Below are 16,691 nucleotides of genomic sequence, written 5' to 3' on the forward strand. Positions count from 1 at the left end.
GGCTTTACGAGTTTGCACTCATTGTGGTTAAATTTGGAAAACCAGTTAGGGCGCTATAGCTTTGCGGAAAAATTACGAATGATATACCATCAGTTGTGTTGTTAGGGGAAAACTTTCGTGCAGATAAAACAGGTTAGGTATGTGAAGCCTGCCGAAGTGTCCCCTCGGATTTTTGCATTTAATTTGAGTTCCATTAGCCGGATAAGTTTGGGGGCAGGTTAGCAGGGGTTAGCTACTGCGTAGGTTGATTAAACGCACTTGAACCGAGAAATATTGAAAAACGTTCACCTCCAGTTGTAGAAAGTGATGCGTAACTCGTCAGATTCCAACGTGTACGTAACGATAGGTAAGAGGTGGAATACAAATATCCTCATAATTCCCAGTTACAAAACGTATACGTTTGATGAATTTATCTTGATACATAGGGTTGTTCCGCTGGGCATCGTGGTGCTGTAAAAGAGGTCTGCAAAGTTTCAAATGCGCTACAGTTTGGAGTGTGTTGAAATCTCTTGACACAAATATCTTGAAACATCACGTTTACCTGACAAGCTTTCCCACGGATGCCGTGTAACCCTCGCAGTCCAGACGATATGCCTGGAAAGTAATTTGTTAGTCAGGATATGAAAGAATGGATTACTCACGGCTTCGATCAGTCGTTTTTGCTGGAATATTTCATCGATCCTGGCATCTGTGAGGGTTGATATTTGTGATAGGATTTCGTCCGTTCCAGAAATAGCTGAGGAGCCTAATGGAGAAAGAATCAGTACATTCTGAATGAGTGCAGTGGATTGGTTTATGGAGAGTGTTCAAAGGTTTTAAGTGGCTTTGAATACGTATCAAGCAGCCATTCGTCTCCTAAATGTGTTGGTAGGAGGTCGAGGCGGTTGAGCACGGTGATCTGTGGGTCCATAATGCGAAGGTTTGGGATTTCATGGGGTATTTATCAACTAGGACTGGTCAGTGTCAGCAAATTCATTTCAGAAGAAAAAATTTAGTTGAAAGGTAGTCAGTGAAACAAACAAGAGCAGAAACATTCGGTAAAAATGCTCCACAAAAATGTGAAGCCACAATATACTTTGTACCTATTTAGACTTGTACAGAGCAAGATATTTATCGATTCTCAGCAGTTCATCCAGTTCTGACGCGAAGTGTTGGTAAGCTGCACTAAACTAATGGGCATTCTTAATGCACTACTCATAAGGTAGCTGAAAATTCATCGACAGCCCAAGACCGGTATCGTCCTTCTTCGGGCTCATCAGGTAGGCGCAGTCCCCGAGTTTCCGTTAACGTTTAAACCCGATAATACCGAATAACATAGCGACTGAAAAATGAGGCGGCTTGGTGCAGCACATTCAGTTACCTGGAAACATCACAAACGAGAGATTTAGCTGGGTCCTTGGAAAACAAAATTTATTTGCAAACGAGTGTATTTCGCTAATGAACCTTCTGTTCTGGTGGTGTGTTAAATGTTTTTAGCTTGAGTACGTTTATTGACTGTCGATCTGTTCGCCGAGCCTGCCAACTGACTTGCAAATGTCTCGTCGTTAACAAACTGGCTACTGGTTATATCTATAATGATGACGAACCGTTTATAAGCCAGTTGCCAGGCTGAGACCAGGCCAATACCCACCATGACGACAACCGAAAGCCTGATGTAGGTTTAGGAATATCAGGTGTCATCGTTCATTCTCAAATGCGTTTCATTTATGTGCTTGCTATCACACTGAGAGCAGACAAAGCTAGAACGCTGACATTACTATTTCAACGTGTGGTTGATGTCTGGCCTGATAAATATTACAGCAAATGTAATCACAGCTGAGCAGTCTCCCTAAAGTTTTAACTTCTCGAATTTGAATGTTCCCATATCCACGGCCACCATGTCCACTGTCTCCTGAAACTTTATTGTCATTCGTTTAGCTTAGCAGCTACGCAGATAAAGGATGGCCTCTCTGAATCTAGACGTAATGCATGCCTTCAGTCAAACTTGGCATGCAGACTTGATTACGCACAAGGACCTCTTGTACGTAATGCCACTTCATTCCTAATTGTTATGACCAATCAAACCAGAAAAGGCCTCCTATTCTAATGATTCTTGGAAAATTCATCTACTCGAAGATCAGGAAGAAATTAGTTTAAACAGACGATTTATTAAATTTTAAACTTAAGGTTTACAAATTTGTAAGTCTACTGTAAGGCTAGCTGTTCACCAGCATTGATCGGTGTGTGTGGCCGAGCGGATAACATCGTGGGCTAGCATTCCTACTACCCGGGCGCCTGAAAATCGCCCGTTAGTCTCATCTTGATTTTACGTCCATGATTTTAATAACTAGACTTAAAAAGATACCTCTGATCAGTAAACTAGCCTGGAGAAGTCACCTAAAAATCGGTATGTAAGACATCTTGGAAACTGACATATAGCAACGCAGTCATAGGCTAAATAAAAAACGGGAGGTTGTGAGCTGTTTCTTGGTTCGCTGAGAGGGTAGCCGAATGTACAAGGCGCGTACACGACTACGAATCCAAATGTTGCTAGTTCAGTCTTGCTGGAACCCATTTGCACTGGACATCCACAGATTCCCGGGAGTGGAATTAACTGGTTTGAACGCGCAACTGTGCATGGGGCTTCGTACCCTAATGGGCAACTGGTGAGTGGTGTGGCTGACTTGTACTCACATAGTTCATCTGTGGCTCCTTTGGGGGTTACTTCGATTAGTAAGTTCATAGAATTTGTTGAACATTCCCCCTCCGAGGAATATTTCAATCAGTTGGTTATCAGGATCTCCGTTTTCCATTTGAACCCGTTCGTTGAAATTAACCCTTATTTCTGGGCTACAGCAGCAGCGTTTAGTTAGAATTTACACAAAACGGAAGAATATGCGCAAAAATGCAAGCGTCTAGTAGAGAAGCACAAAGAAACTTAGAAAATCAGAGCGATTTGTACTGTTGAAATCTTTAAATTAAATTTCGTGCTAAAGGAGCCAAGTCATCGAGAGTTCCAGATTAGATGTCACTAGATTTATACAAGATTGGCCTCAGTTATTTCTTCTGAGACACTACACTCAAGCACGTGATCTAATTTACTCAAGAAAAGAAGTGGAACGACATTATCGATTACCTGAGTACACACAGATTGGTTTATGTAAGCTCATATTTTACGTGCAAACATGGTTCAGGAACTAATTCTTAGGCAAATTAAAGTATCAAGCGAGAATGGAGTAGCTGGGTTTTCTTTTCACAATCAAAACACACACCTATTATAAGTAACATGTAGAAATGTAAATAATCATGCCGCAAACATGCGGCGCACTGGTCTCTTTGAGGAAAATCGGATGAAAGAAGACAGACAATATTTTAGCGGACTGCAACAAGTGCGGAATCCAAGAAAATGCTCAAATCCAGACAAGAGTTATCAAAACGACGGGGTTCGATTTGTGGGACAAAGAAGATGTTTGTCTGCTGCACTCCCAAACCTCTCTCTCACGATTTATACGGTAAAGTAACAGGTGAAATCATCAAGGCAAAGTTTCTTTCCACAGCCTGGAAAAACGAAAATGCTCAACAAACCAGTTTTTGTGCAGACTGGCTTATGTAAACAAGTGGGTGTTCAAAACAGCTTTTCAGCATGTTCAAAATTTAGTTAAGAATCACCGTGAATAGATCTTACTGGGAGGGGGTGCCTGATGAGCACTGGTCTGGATTGCCGAACACATTGGCTATCATACTTTTGCACAGAATCGCTAGCCTTTGAAGTACATTTTGTTGCGCGCTATTTCTTGTCATGTATCATTTTCTTGAGGTCGTAAAACTGAACCAACCAGTGCGTTGAATGAGTCGATTCGTGCAAGATCTAAACAGGTGTTTTCGCCTTCAACTCAATGAATGTCATTTTCTCCCTGATGTGATGCAACTCCGTTGAAATTTTGCTTCAGTATATAGTGCTTATGAAAGAGTTATAATTGAACTTGAAGACGCAATGCCCGGTCACATGAAGTATAAGCGAAATTACACTTTCAGGGATGAACCCGAACCACCGACTTAACCTATGGTGCTGGCAGACAGAAATTGTACATCCATCTAGTGAAGAGGACGAAAAACGTGGAGCGTCTAAGTGCATAGATGTAACGTTGAGAAAGCGCCCACGACAGATACGGTAACCCGCGGATCGACAGGTTATTGGTTTCAGTACACTCTTAGAACTCGTTTCAGAAGAGCCTGGTAAACGGTCGGTAGTTTTTAAGCTACCGATTGTTTACTAAGCTCTTCTGAAACAATGACTTCTCAGTCAGTTCCGTAACTCTTCCAATTAATTGAAAAGACCTTCTTGGGACTGTTTTCGAGAAATACACTCATTTGCAAATCAGTTTTGTTTTCACGGGAGACTCAACTGAATCTCTCGTTTATGGTGTCCTCCAACTGATTGTGCTGCACACAGGCCACCTCATGATTCAGTTGGCATGATATTCGAGATATCGCAGTGTATTTTCATAAAGGAAACTACTCACAAGGTTGCTTTCGATATCTCGAATATCGTGCCAACTGAATCCTGGGGCGGCCTGTGTGCAGCACATTCAGCTGGAGAACATCATAAACGAGAGATTCAATTGAGTCTCCCGTGAAAACCAAATTGATTTGCAGATGAGTGTATTTCTCGAAAACAGTGCAATTTGGGTTCAATTAGATCATAAGGTTGACGGAAACTCGGCGACTGCGCCTCCTACCTGATGAGCCCCACGAAGGTCGAAACCGGTCGTGGGCTGTCGAAGAGTTTTCAGCAACCTTGTGAGTAGTTTCTTTTATGAAAATTCTCTTAGGACTGGTTCTCGGTCACACTCTGTGTAACTGGACTTTACAATTCCAAGGCTAGAAATGCCAGCTCAATTAGAAATACTTACGGAACCGTATGGTATCAGACAGCAGATGGTGATTGTGGAAGAAGTTCACGGAAACATGATTATGACTTTCATTTTACTGGAATAGTCAAATTACCTGCGGCAATAACCACTCAGTAGAAGGTAATAGCAACTGGAATGGCTTGTAGTGATCCCTACTGGCCAGCGTAGCACAGCGGAACTAAATCAAACGCTGATGTTACCCTCGCCCAGCCAAAGTTGCTAAGTGAAGCCTCTGATAATTGTTGAAGCTGTGGGCGTGTCTATTCACCCTATAGAACTTCCGCGCTGGTCCGTGTCGCTGTGTCTGACCGCTTTGGGTGGCACGAGATATCCGCATTCTACACTTTACATGGGCCGATCTTTGATTCGCAATTCCCTTCTACTGGACATCCTCCTTGAAGTATTTCTATTGGTTGGAATATCTGGATGAATGAACAGCATCCTCTCTTGTATTTTTTTTTACAAAAGGGAAGAGACTCGACCAATTACTTCATTCTTTCGAATGCGATGACGACTATATTCCTGCACCTGATCTCGACGGGTGGGGTAAGCCAGCTGGAGACAGCCAGACTCGGAAACCTTGGAAGAACCCCGATGGTAAGTCTAAGGAAATCGAATCGGTGACGTAAACAGAGAGAATCAAACTCCGGGTCCAGTAATCACGTTGGAAATTGCGTTCACTGGCTTTGTCGGGCCTTGCGTTATCTTGCATACAAAACCCGAGTGACCAAAGCCGAGAGCAGAACCAACGCTAAGTGGTGTTGGCAGCACTGCCTGAGCAGCATCCTCATCAAACTGCTTCATAACAACTGTTTCCTGGACAGCTTCCGGAGGCGGCTGTAGTTAGAGCTGAAGTGCTGTTTACATCAATGCAGTACTAACCCAAAAAGTGTTCAGATCTCTCGGAGGACGATATGCAAGGCCAATTACGGCCAGGAATCGAAACAGTCATTCATACAAGAATCATGAACTATGCGTGTCCAAACACGTTACGCAGTGTGTTGTACTCCAGAGTTATATGCATCCATAATAGAGAAGTATTGATAAACTTGAATTGCTTGGTCTTTAAGGTAGTCCGCTATGAAACAAGCCTTGTCAAGACACGAATCGAGGAGGGTGAATAAATTAAGCTACCCGAAACGAGCTGCTTAAGGTTCCTTAAAGGCGTTTCACAAATATACTGCTGAACATCCAGACATCACAGAGAAGACATGCAGAACTGCTTTTATGACCTGATAACTTGCAAGCAGAAAGTATGCACGAACCACCTTGAAAATTGAGCGCGCAAGCAATCTGTCTGTAACCTTCACTAATTCGTCGGCCGTCAACTCTCACCATTGATGAGGGTTTCATTTAGTCTTCTACCGCGTGTTAATTGTGCCATGACAACAGCGCTCGCATCGGTGAACATACACATATAGTCCACGTGTTCTCAATTGTCAGTATGCAGTGATTATCATCAATAATGGAGCTATCAGTCTGCACATTCACGGATATGACAGTAGGAAAACCCGTTTGGAAAGTGACCCGGTGCTTCAAGATATAGGCGACAGATAAAACAAGTCGATCAAAAACCACCCAGTTTAGAAAAATATTAAAATAAAGCGCTTACACTCAGATTTATCCTACGGGAATTGCAGGTGGTTTATATACAGAATAGGTGAGATTACGTCTTTCGAATTTTGGGTGCGTTGTAGCCACGAAGTGGACGGCCTGGTACTTTCAGGAACAAAACCAGACGGTGTTAACTAAACTCAGCTGTTTCCGCGGGTTCTCAGTAGTTGAAAAACGCCGTGTTCCAGACACACACCAATCCGGAAGTAAGCAGATTATCAGGTATAATCCAGCCGACCACTGTCGCTCTATGTTGCAGTTAGAAAGTCGACTCAGCACGGAACAATACAACAAAAATCTCTTCATCCGAACCCAGGTGAACGAAATCTGTGAACGATCCCAGGAGGAATTTTCCATTAAGGTCTCCTAGACTGGAAAGCAAGGACGAAAAATCCGGATTCATCATGAAGACAAATCCCTCCTTAACCAATCTATTGTAAATTTTAGTCATCCTCACTAACATCAGACTAAACACCCAGGACTAATCAAGTCACTAGTCATAAGGAATCTCACAGATTGGTTCCCTGACCGCCTTAAAACCCAATCAACCTACTTACTTACTCACTTGGCCTGACGAAGCTTTTGTGTCAAAAGCAAAACGTTGCCCAGCAATAAATCCGCCGATTGTTTACCAAACCCCTCTGAAATGATGACTTCCCAATCGGTCCCAAACATTTTTCGATTGATTGAAGAACAATCTTCATTCTCTTTTCATTATCATTATTATCGCCACTGTTACTTAAAAACTCATCTGTCTAGAAGGCCTACACGTTCCCACCGGCCGCTGGCATTATTAAGTTAGATGCCGTCGAAATGCAGCTGGTCCCTATCTAACATCATTTGGAGAATGATTAGATTCTGTAGTTTGAACCGAGTTACCGGGTCTTTGCGAGAATTATGTGGTTCAACACAAAAACGAGCAGGCTACCAAAATGACTGTTTCTCACTGGACACACTAACCCTTTCGATGTCGAGACGGCGGATGCCTCGCTGTGTACCTATATGCTGAAGTAGTTGGGTGCAGGTATGCGTGTACATGAGATCACCCGATGCTGTGGATAGCATATTTGTCCTCATTATCCACCATCTTGACTGAGGTGGCGCAGATGGTTGGTCAGATCGAGCCAATGCGGATAACATCTGAGGACTCAAGACCAGAAAGTGAGTGCAAACAACGATAAAAGTGGCAGGAGATTATGCGTTTTCTATTTACTCACTTAGCTATTAAAACAAGACCGGTTAGGTGTGAAAAATCCATGAAGGAGTACGCAGATGCAGATCCTGTGCGATTGCTACTTACGTTCATTTTGCACATTAACCTACGTTGCGTACAGTCCAAAATTATAGTGACGATTATCAAAACTATTGTCACTTTGAAGAAACATGAACCATTCCTTGGATCATGGTGTAATTAGTGAGAACCGTTCAGACTAATCTTGTCGGTGTGAACTCGGTCTCGTAGAATCAAATCAAGACACGAACCGGAAACAATATCAATCAGGGCAGATAAAATAATTAAACCGATCGGAGGATTTCGCATCTCATGGTGTTTGCAGCCGTCTAAAGTGACCCGAACTGAACTGAACTACTTCTCGAGAATAATTTTCGAAATGAAATGACCTAATTTACAAGTTGTAAACAGGTTCACTTCTGGAAGGTAACTCTCCCGAAAACTCGCCATTCTGTTTACTGTTCGTGTGTTCTAATTAGCTCCAAGCTGCACCAAGTTCGGGTGACTGAATACCTTAATTAGCTCCGCTACTAAATCCAGTCGATGAAGCTGGAGTGGATCAGCCAACATGAAACATCCTGAATGTTGACTTTCCATGTTCATTTGCTGCCACGTTGTCCTGCGTGAGCAACAATTCATTGAAACTTGTGCAGCCATTAATAAATATTCGTGACTGATATCTTAATCGGCTCATTTTTGAAGTAGCCCAAACGATCGCAAATCTCGCGTTTGATAACTTGAACGACTGCGCAATGTACTATCTAGGTATTTAGCTACAACACGAACTCAACTGTTTAAGTGCAGTTGGTCGACATGACGAGAAGCATATAGTATCGTGAGTTGGTCAAAACATATAGGAGACGTGTTATGTTAAGGGCTGTAATCCAAAAGTACAAACTCTCTGGCCGTACTCGCCAAAAAACATACAAAGGCCGGCATGCAGATGAAAGTTGGCTGACCGTTTGTGGGCGAATCCCAGCCAATTTCGTGCTGAGCACGCCGCACATCGGTTCAGTGAAGGCTTGCTACCATTAACTCAAAGCGATGAATGTGCAGTTATACGCCACAGTTCAACAACTGCCTTCTTCGACGGTTCCTTATCATGGTGCTACGTCGTTTCTCACTCTGTTGCCCGACCGCAGACAAGGAAGGAACTATATAACCGTCTACATCATCGAGTCACGTTCTCTGAGTTTCTGTGCAAAATTAAGAACTGAACTCAGCCATATAGAACCATCAAGTTGCTCAAACCCTGAAATTAGCTCCCAAACCCCGAAAGCCTCAATATGATAGCTTTTATGTCAGAGGTTCGTTTTCAACGCGGTGCTGGACTAAGGCATTTTGTCATTTGAGAATGGGTTAACTCCACAGCCCCCATATCATTTGAACGACGGAGCAAGACGCATCCAGTTTTGCGCCCTTTTCAGAGGCTCAAATAAAACATCCATCACAGTGCACATCGCTGGTGCTTTAGTTATACAACGGACCACATGAATTTGATGTCTTAGCATCATAAGAAATTAAGAGGAAAGATGAACGCAAAAGGCATGCCGATATTCTACCGCAGCCTGGGTTAAAAAAACGATTAAAGCGCACGTTGTATCTAATTTGGTGTGCATCAACAACCGCAGTTAAAATGTATCCACAATTAGGCGCGACCAGATGACAACATGCTTTGCTTTGAGCAAACACCTAAATTATAGAACCGGGTAACCGCAGTTGGTGAGCAAGTAGTTTTCTTTTGGGTACTCTGGTTACAGTTGGAAAATGAATGCGGCAGCATGGGTGATTAGAAACAAAAAGAAACCACCGGTGATTCTTTGGTATTCATCCTGATATAAAGCGGCAACCAATCGCCAACTTTTCCATGTTGCCATCGCAGCATTAATGGCTATTCTGGGTCACTACTAGCCGATCGCACTTGATGACATAATACAGCTTTCCGTACCCAAAAACGTTGATAGTGGGAGGCAATATCCTGAAAAAGGATATTGGAAGAATCCCACACTCACCTTTAGTTGGAACAGAAGCTTGCGTTCCGAAATCGGTTGAGGTCGACTTCGAAAATCCCGGTTCAAAGGTAGTTTGTGTTCCAGCATCGATCTGCTCCGCACTACTTTGGTCTTCGACCTGTGTAACCGATACTTCTTCGGTCGTCTCCGCACGATCTGATTCGTCAGGATTTGTTGCTGGAGGTGAGGTTGGGAGGGGGCCGGAGGCATCCAATTTCTCCTCCATGAGTGGCTCCGGCGCTTCGTCGGGTAGGAATATGTTGCTGAAATGGATAGTGCAAAATACACCCGGTCATCCTTCAGTACTGCAAGATTTTGGACGATGCAACAGGTAGATGCTTTGATTTGATACGGTTAATCGTTCGACAGTCGCAGTGCATTATGTGCGTTTCCCTCGTTTCCCTTATTGTGTCGTGAACACTAGATAACGCCGGTCGTAGAAACACGTTTGGCAAGAACACTTAAGGTAGTTAAACTGAGAGTACGTTGAAACTGATAACAGAATAAACCAGATAAAATGTATGAAAAATGAGAGTGAGTGCATGAAACCACATATGATGGAGATCTATCATCGATGATTTCAATACCACAATGTATACCAACCGGAGACGCAGGGCACGGATATCCGTAGAAGACAACCAGTCGGATGAACCATTCAAATGGGGGAGAGTAATAATCCAGCAACGAAAAACAAAGAAAACTGGAGGGATTTGGGCGATTAATCATCGCAAATTAAACCAAAGATTTTTTAATGGCCTGAAACTCGTGGACCTAGGCTGCAGGTTGAAAAAATGTTTGTCGGCGTGACTGTCAGTCCGACATTCTTATAGAAGGTTTGTTTCTCTCAGCAAACTTATGGTAGCCTTCTTAGCTTTGATGACTTGCGTCTTGGAGCTCCACACAATTTCTCTTCCACGCTGGTCAGTGGATAGAAGTCCGAATCACAGTCCCCTGATCATCCAGCTTTAGGGTTCGAGTCGGCTGAGTGACTTGTCCCTTGAAAATTATACTACTGTAGTCGTATGTCGATCGGCACCCGCAGTCTTGTGGTCAGGCTTTTGAGTTCAACGTTTTGAGGACCTCGTCCTCCTGTCTTGCTATGGGCACCCTGACAGTATGCCAGCCGACATACAACCATCAGCATCAGAACTAAAATATTATCATGCCACACTGGTTGTCGCATGGTGTCTCCAGCCGGATAAACTTATTTGCTGTATACAACAAAGCATGTAGGCTAATCCCACCGCCTTCCTCCCTATACTTTAGCCTATTCCCTTTATCCCTTACTCAGCTTCAAGCTGAACACACTCTACATGGGGCCAACCACTTTGTTCGCCACGTATTATGCTCAAGTGAAGTGTTTCTATGTCGGATTTTACTAACAACCCAAAACTCTTCGAAGCCTATTTTCAAACCACGGGTGCCGGTATACTTAGTTTCCTTTGATCTTCGCACAATGAAGCCAGGAGAGCGACAAGTCACATTTGCTAGCACGTTGCATTCCATTTCTAGAGATGTCTGCTGCCTGTCAGAAACAGCAATCAGATTTGCTAGTATTGTAATTGAACTGACCATTCTCTCTCTCGTTCTTCTTGCTTCCAGGTGTGCAGCTCTGATGACACATAGGACTCTGCAACTGAGTAGGCCGGGTTAGGGGGTTGTGGTAAGCCATCGAGGGCATGCGTCTCTACTTGAGTGGATACCTGCTAGTAGTCGTCTCTGTGTCAATGCCGTGGGATAATCTCAAGAAATAGAGTCCTTTCGCTCCTTGCTTATTGTACCTGTTTACGCCCCGAAGAACGCTACCCTCAATTCATCAAAGACACGAGGCACACGGATATCGAATGCCTGCTTCAAATGTGTGCTAATCACGTACTGCTTCCTTGCATTACAAAGTTCCTGAGTAGCGTAAATCGCTCGACAATGTGGTGCGCACCAGCAGGGTTTAAACAGAGCACTGTGACCTAAGTTCCTGGTGGCGAGGGTTGATCACTGTCTGTTGCTTCTTCATAAAACCTGCGTGTGCTCCAATAATGCATTTGCTCGTTGCTGCTTTTCAGGTCTACGGAAAAAGTGCACTCCTCGCTCATCCGCTGATAAGCTTGCGAAACCAGAAATCAAACAGACTTATCAGAACCGGCTTTTCCAAATATTTTCGACTGGTAACATTTTGAACGGGAAAGGTCACTGAAGACGGGCCCTACTCAATGCCGAAACTTCTTTCTGCGGTACAAATTATTCAACTTTAACCAAGCACCGGATCTCTGATAGGTGGCTTGACGACAAAACCTCCTGGTGGCACCCACAACCCATCCCCACGCATCATCCGACGCCGGGGGAAACTGAGCGTTTTTGTAGACTGGAAAGCTTTGTGGATCCGGAGGGCTCAATTGGTAGAAGGTGCGAAAATTACCAGGAAATTCCGCAGGTTGCCCCACTTGATTCTTTCGACTGGCCCTCGAGAGCATCTTGCCAGCACCTAAATGACTGATATTCAGCATAGGAAAAATTCCGGACCTTTGGGCAGAATACTTCGAGCAAACATTCGGTTGGCCATCCGCTACCTCCAATTTGGACTTCTGATCTAAGACACCGAGCTAGAATGTAAGTATGGAGCTTCCTTACACTTCAGTGGCGTCCAAGTGTATGTATCATGCTTTTGGTTCTGACGATCTTCCATCGGCTCTGTTCATGGACGGCGGTGGGTTCTTTACCCAGTGCCTGTCTAGCCTATTTAAGTATGTCTGGAATAATGGGACCATCCTTCAAAAAAGGTACCCACCGTGGGTGTAGTCTCCACAGGGGTGTCAGTGTGACTCTCGTTGAAACAAGGCGTCACTGATTGTTCGTCGTATTACGGCAACACGGGTTAGCCTGCCCGACCAGGTAGAAACTGCATCGACCACATCTCCACCCTCTGTCAGTGTTAGAGCGACGTCATGTGCACAGACAGTTCACAACATTAGTGTTTTCCATCTAGAGGGTGTATTCGGGTTTGTTGATCGGTCAGCTTTCCAAAGGTCACTCGGTCAATAAGGGATGCCCCAGAAGTTTGTGGACATAATCCGGTGCTTGTGTTCACATGCTTCGGGGCATGTGAGTGTATTGGCAGCTCTCTACAAGCTTCACTGCGAAATATAGTGTTCTGAGGATGTCTACTGACTGCATACTTGTTGAACTTGATTATCCATGAAATAATGAGGCCAACACTGGAAGTTATTCAAAACCTTGGTGTTCAAATTGTTGCTGATGGGAACCTTGTTGAGTAAGAGGGCGTAGACAACACCCTGCTCATCTTTGAAGACAAAGACTTAGCACAAAATCTGGTCAATGTCAAACCATTTTTGCCCTGCACCTTGCACCTTCAAAATGCAAGCTCATGCTTCAAAACGTGTAGTCATTAACATGCCCCTCACGATTCAACGGGAAGCAGACTGGATACCGTGGAGAAGTTTACCTAATTCGGTGGTTGTGTAAGATCTGACAGAAATGTGTCTGATGACTCCAGTGCCAAAGATCCGAAGCATGTTTTTTAATTCGCCTCCTACGCGGCATCAAAAAGGCATATCGCTGGGTCTCATGGGTGGCGTACACCCGGCTAGAATAAGGACCATACTGTTTTATGGTTGTTAGACATGGCTTCTGCAGAGGTGAGAACTGAGAAGTCTTCAGCTTTTCGAACATCTATATCTAAGGGACGTTAAGGATGTCTAGTGGACAACGAATTTGTAACGAGGCAACTAGAAAACGACCATTTGTTTGTGCGGAGGGTAATTTATTAACAGAAAATGTTCAGTACCGGCAGGCGTGGTGAATCCGCCATGTGCTACACATGTCGGAACATCGTCCACCGAGACCAGCGTTGCCCTGATGATGATGACGTTTAAAAATCAATTCCTTTTAATCTATTACCACTTCCAATAAGCCCGTATGTGCAAGGAGTATTCTTTCCTGAGACAAAGCACGTTTCCTTTTGGAATCCCTCCTAATTGTGTATCCGTTCGAATACATGTTTCTAGGCTTAGTACTTTGTCATTTGAATACCAAAGGCTAACACATCGTGTGTTATGGCTTTGAATACGGCCAAGCACCACCAATTGGGGATCAAGGGTCGTACTAGCTGCCAAGAGCCTGTTTGCAGGTCGAAGTCCGAAGGACCACATGTTCTTAGCAGTAGGGTGTGAGAAAGCAATTAGGGATCGAGAACATCGGTCGCAGCGAATGGTCGTTACAGGAATCATGGTTCTGGGAGATTTCAGTAAGAAGAGGGCCACAGCTGCTTACTGAGAACCGGTAAATTCAACTTAACCAGCCAAATCTTGAGGTAGATGAACCTCAAAGATGGCAATACCGTACCCTTTAAATTGTAACGTTACGAGCAAACGAAGATAACTATAACAGTGAAAAAGATTTCAGCCAATCGATTGCCGATAAGGAAACGGACGTGTACGAGGTTGGCCGCTAAAAATCACAATCTTTCCGATCTAAATGAACCTGATATTCCAGTCGGTTTAGTATCAGTGTCTATCAGGGCTGTTTTCTTCTCTGATTACAAGACATGACAGGATACTGTAGGCGATGGGACGGCGGAATGTGATTGATGCTTTATGTGACAAAGATCGATCACCCACTCTCGAGGGATTGTCTTTTCGTAGTTAGCTGCCTAGACTATGGATATTTTGATAACAAACCTTAAAAATATCAATCCACACTGTGTGTGATTCTTGTACACATACATGGCATACATATTTTCACATGGTGCCAAAAATATGGCGGTAGGGCCTTGTTGCCGGTACCGCTTCAAGCTTTTGGATTGTTTCATATTGTCTGATGTTACGTTCTCCGGGGAGGAACGCTATCGTTATGCCTATTGACCCTCAACATCTTGTCATATTGCGCTGCTTCTTCCTGGTACTATCAGCTAAAAATCACTTCGTTTCTTCATTTTCACTGAGTTGTATGCAAGCATCACACGGCTTGGCTGACATACGTAGCACGCGAACTCATCGGGGTGGCGGGCGTGGTAAAGAGTTCACCTCTAGAGGTAGACTGGACAAACCTAGGAGCCAGCTGCACCCTGTGTTACTCATTGTTTGTTAGCACCAGAAGCGAGCAAAACTCACAAAATCCGGTTCTTTATAGACTGAGTGCATGTCAATCACGAGTTGACTAAGTTTCGCAAACCTATACCTTGAAACGTGTATCGTACTGTGAATTCTTCGCTTCAACGAAAAACTGACATCTGAATGCCACACAACGTGACGTTGGTTTGCGAATGTTATCTGGTAGCATTCGTAGGGATGTCGGTTGCCCGATACCTCATCAGGTGTTATACGGTTTCTAAAATACAGCACTTGGTCAACTCCCAAGCTTTCAGTGATCGTAGACAGTGTCTGTTGTGAGTTCTGACAAAGTACTTCGCACTGACAAAGTGCAAGTGTGGGATGCGAAGTCATGCTAAACCGTCCAACGGTTCTGTATGACGGTATGTGGTATCACCCGGTAAGGCGATTTCTTGAGCACCATATGTTACAAAAAGATCCAGTACACTTGACGCCCCTTCAACATCCATATTAGTAAATTAGGTTGAGCAACCTCTATATCTGCCTACGTCACAGGGTTGAAAGTTCGGGAAGAAAATAGTATCTGCACAAAGTAGGGACATCATCTGTTGGCAGGGCAGGGAAACCGCTTTTGTTTTACTGGGTTTCGCTGAAAGTCGAAAAGGCTTTCTGTCAACTTTGGACGCCTCTGAACAGAAATCGAGACCGATTTGCATAGTAAAATCAGACGATAATATTAAGAAAGAGAATTGTTTGAGTATTTTGTCTTTAGTTGCATATTGGTTTACTATCTTGACCGGCAAAATGCCTCCTCCAAGGCTATCTCACTGTTCCAGCTAGAAAATGAGCAAGGGAATCCATGGAAAGTCGACTGATTTCCAAGCTTGGTAAACTGTTCAACTGTCACGTAATCGACAGTTGATGAGAACACCTGTGAAGGTTTACTACTATCTTGACCGACAAAATGCCTCCTCCAAGGCTATCTTACTGTTCCAGCTAGAAAATGAACAAGGGAATGTATGGAAAACCGACTGATTTCCAAGCTTGGCAAACTGTTCAACTGTCACGTGATGAACAGTTGATGAGAACACCTGTGAAGGTTTACATTTCTTACCAATGGAATTAGTAACATGTAAACAGTGGCCTTCGGAAAGTGGAATTTCAATCCACGCAGACCTACTTCAGGGAGAGTTGTTCCACTTCCAAAATTTCGTGGATTTCTTCATCGTCCATGGGTTTTTTCACAGGAGTTACGACATCCGCGGGAGCATTTTCTGGATCGACTGCATTGGGACCATTTGCAGGAATAGCTAAATCCACCGATTCAAGACCAACTGGTGTTCCTAGCGAGCGCACTCTTTTCGATCGTTTATTTTTACGATGTCTTGTGCGTTTCTTACGCTTTTCCCGTTTACGTTTTGGCGACTGCTCATCTTCAGAACTTTCTGTGTAAGGAATAACCATATTTTGTGGCTGTTGCTGTTCTTTTTGCGGTTCCTTTCGTAACTNCTGGTGAACTTGTTGTTCGTGTTCTTCATCACCACGAGTCGAACGTCTGCTTGTGTGGGTGCTGGACCGGCGGGAGTCTGCCGAATCGGAATGCGAGGCACTGACATTCTTTCTGTTAGGAGGCGAACAGGCTTTCACTGAAAAATTAAATATAAAAAACAACAGGGCATCAAGCGAAAACCTTCCTCAACGCTCAAAATATAGTAGGGGAACAAAAGTTTGGCGATCATGGATAAATCAGTTGTAATTCACCCACGTTGCTACATATCTCGTTGCACCCGACCTAACCAGATTTCGATATCGGGTACAAAATTTGGGGCACTGAATGACAGCAACTAGAAGTCCGCTTAAAACTGATAGCTTTGCCAGA

General features: G+C 43.9%; 1 protein-coding gene across 1 annotated transcript in view; it reads right to left on the reverse strand.

Moving 5' to 3' along the window:
• Positions 1–318: 318 nt before the first annotated feature.
• Positions 319–16,691, reverse strand: part of T265_06793 (hypothetical protein) — a gene marked incomplete at both ends in the record, with an annotated part of 32,852 nt that continues 16,479 nt past the window's right edge. Inside the window, 5 exons of the mRNA XM_009172158.1 lie at positions 319–463; positions 542–594; positions 642–745; positions 9,750–10,012; positions 15,993–16,458. Of these exons, the coding sequence (XP_009170422.1) occupies positions 319–463; positions 542–594; positions 642–745; positions 9,750–10,012; positions 15,993–16,458 (1,031 nt within the window). The remainder of the gene's footprint in view (positions 464–541; positions 595–641; positions 746–9,749; positions 10,013–15,992; positions 16,459–16,691) is intronic.

Source organism: Opisthorchis viverrini (assembly GCF_000715545.1).
Source record: "Opisthorchis viverrini unplaced genomic scaffold opera_v5_147, whole genome shotgun sequence".
Classification (NCBI taxonomy): Eukaryota; Metazoa; Platyhelminthes; class Trematoda; order Opisthorchiida; family Opisthorchiidae; genus Opisthorchis; species Opisthorchis viverrini.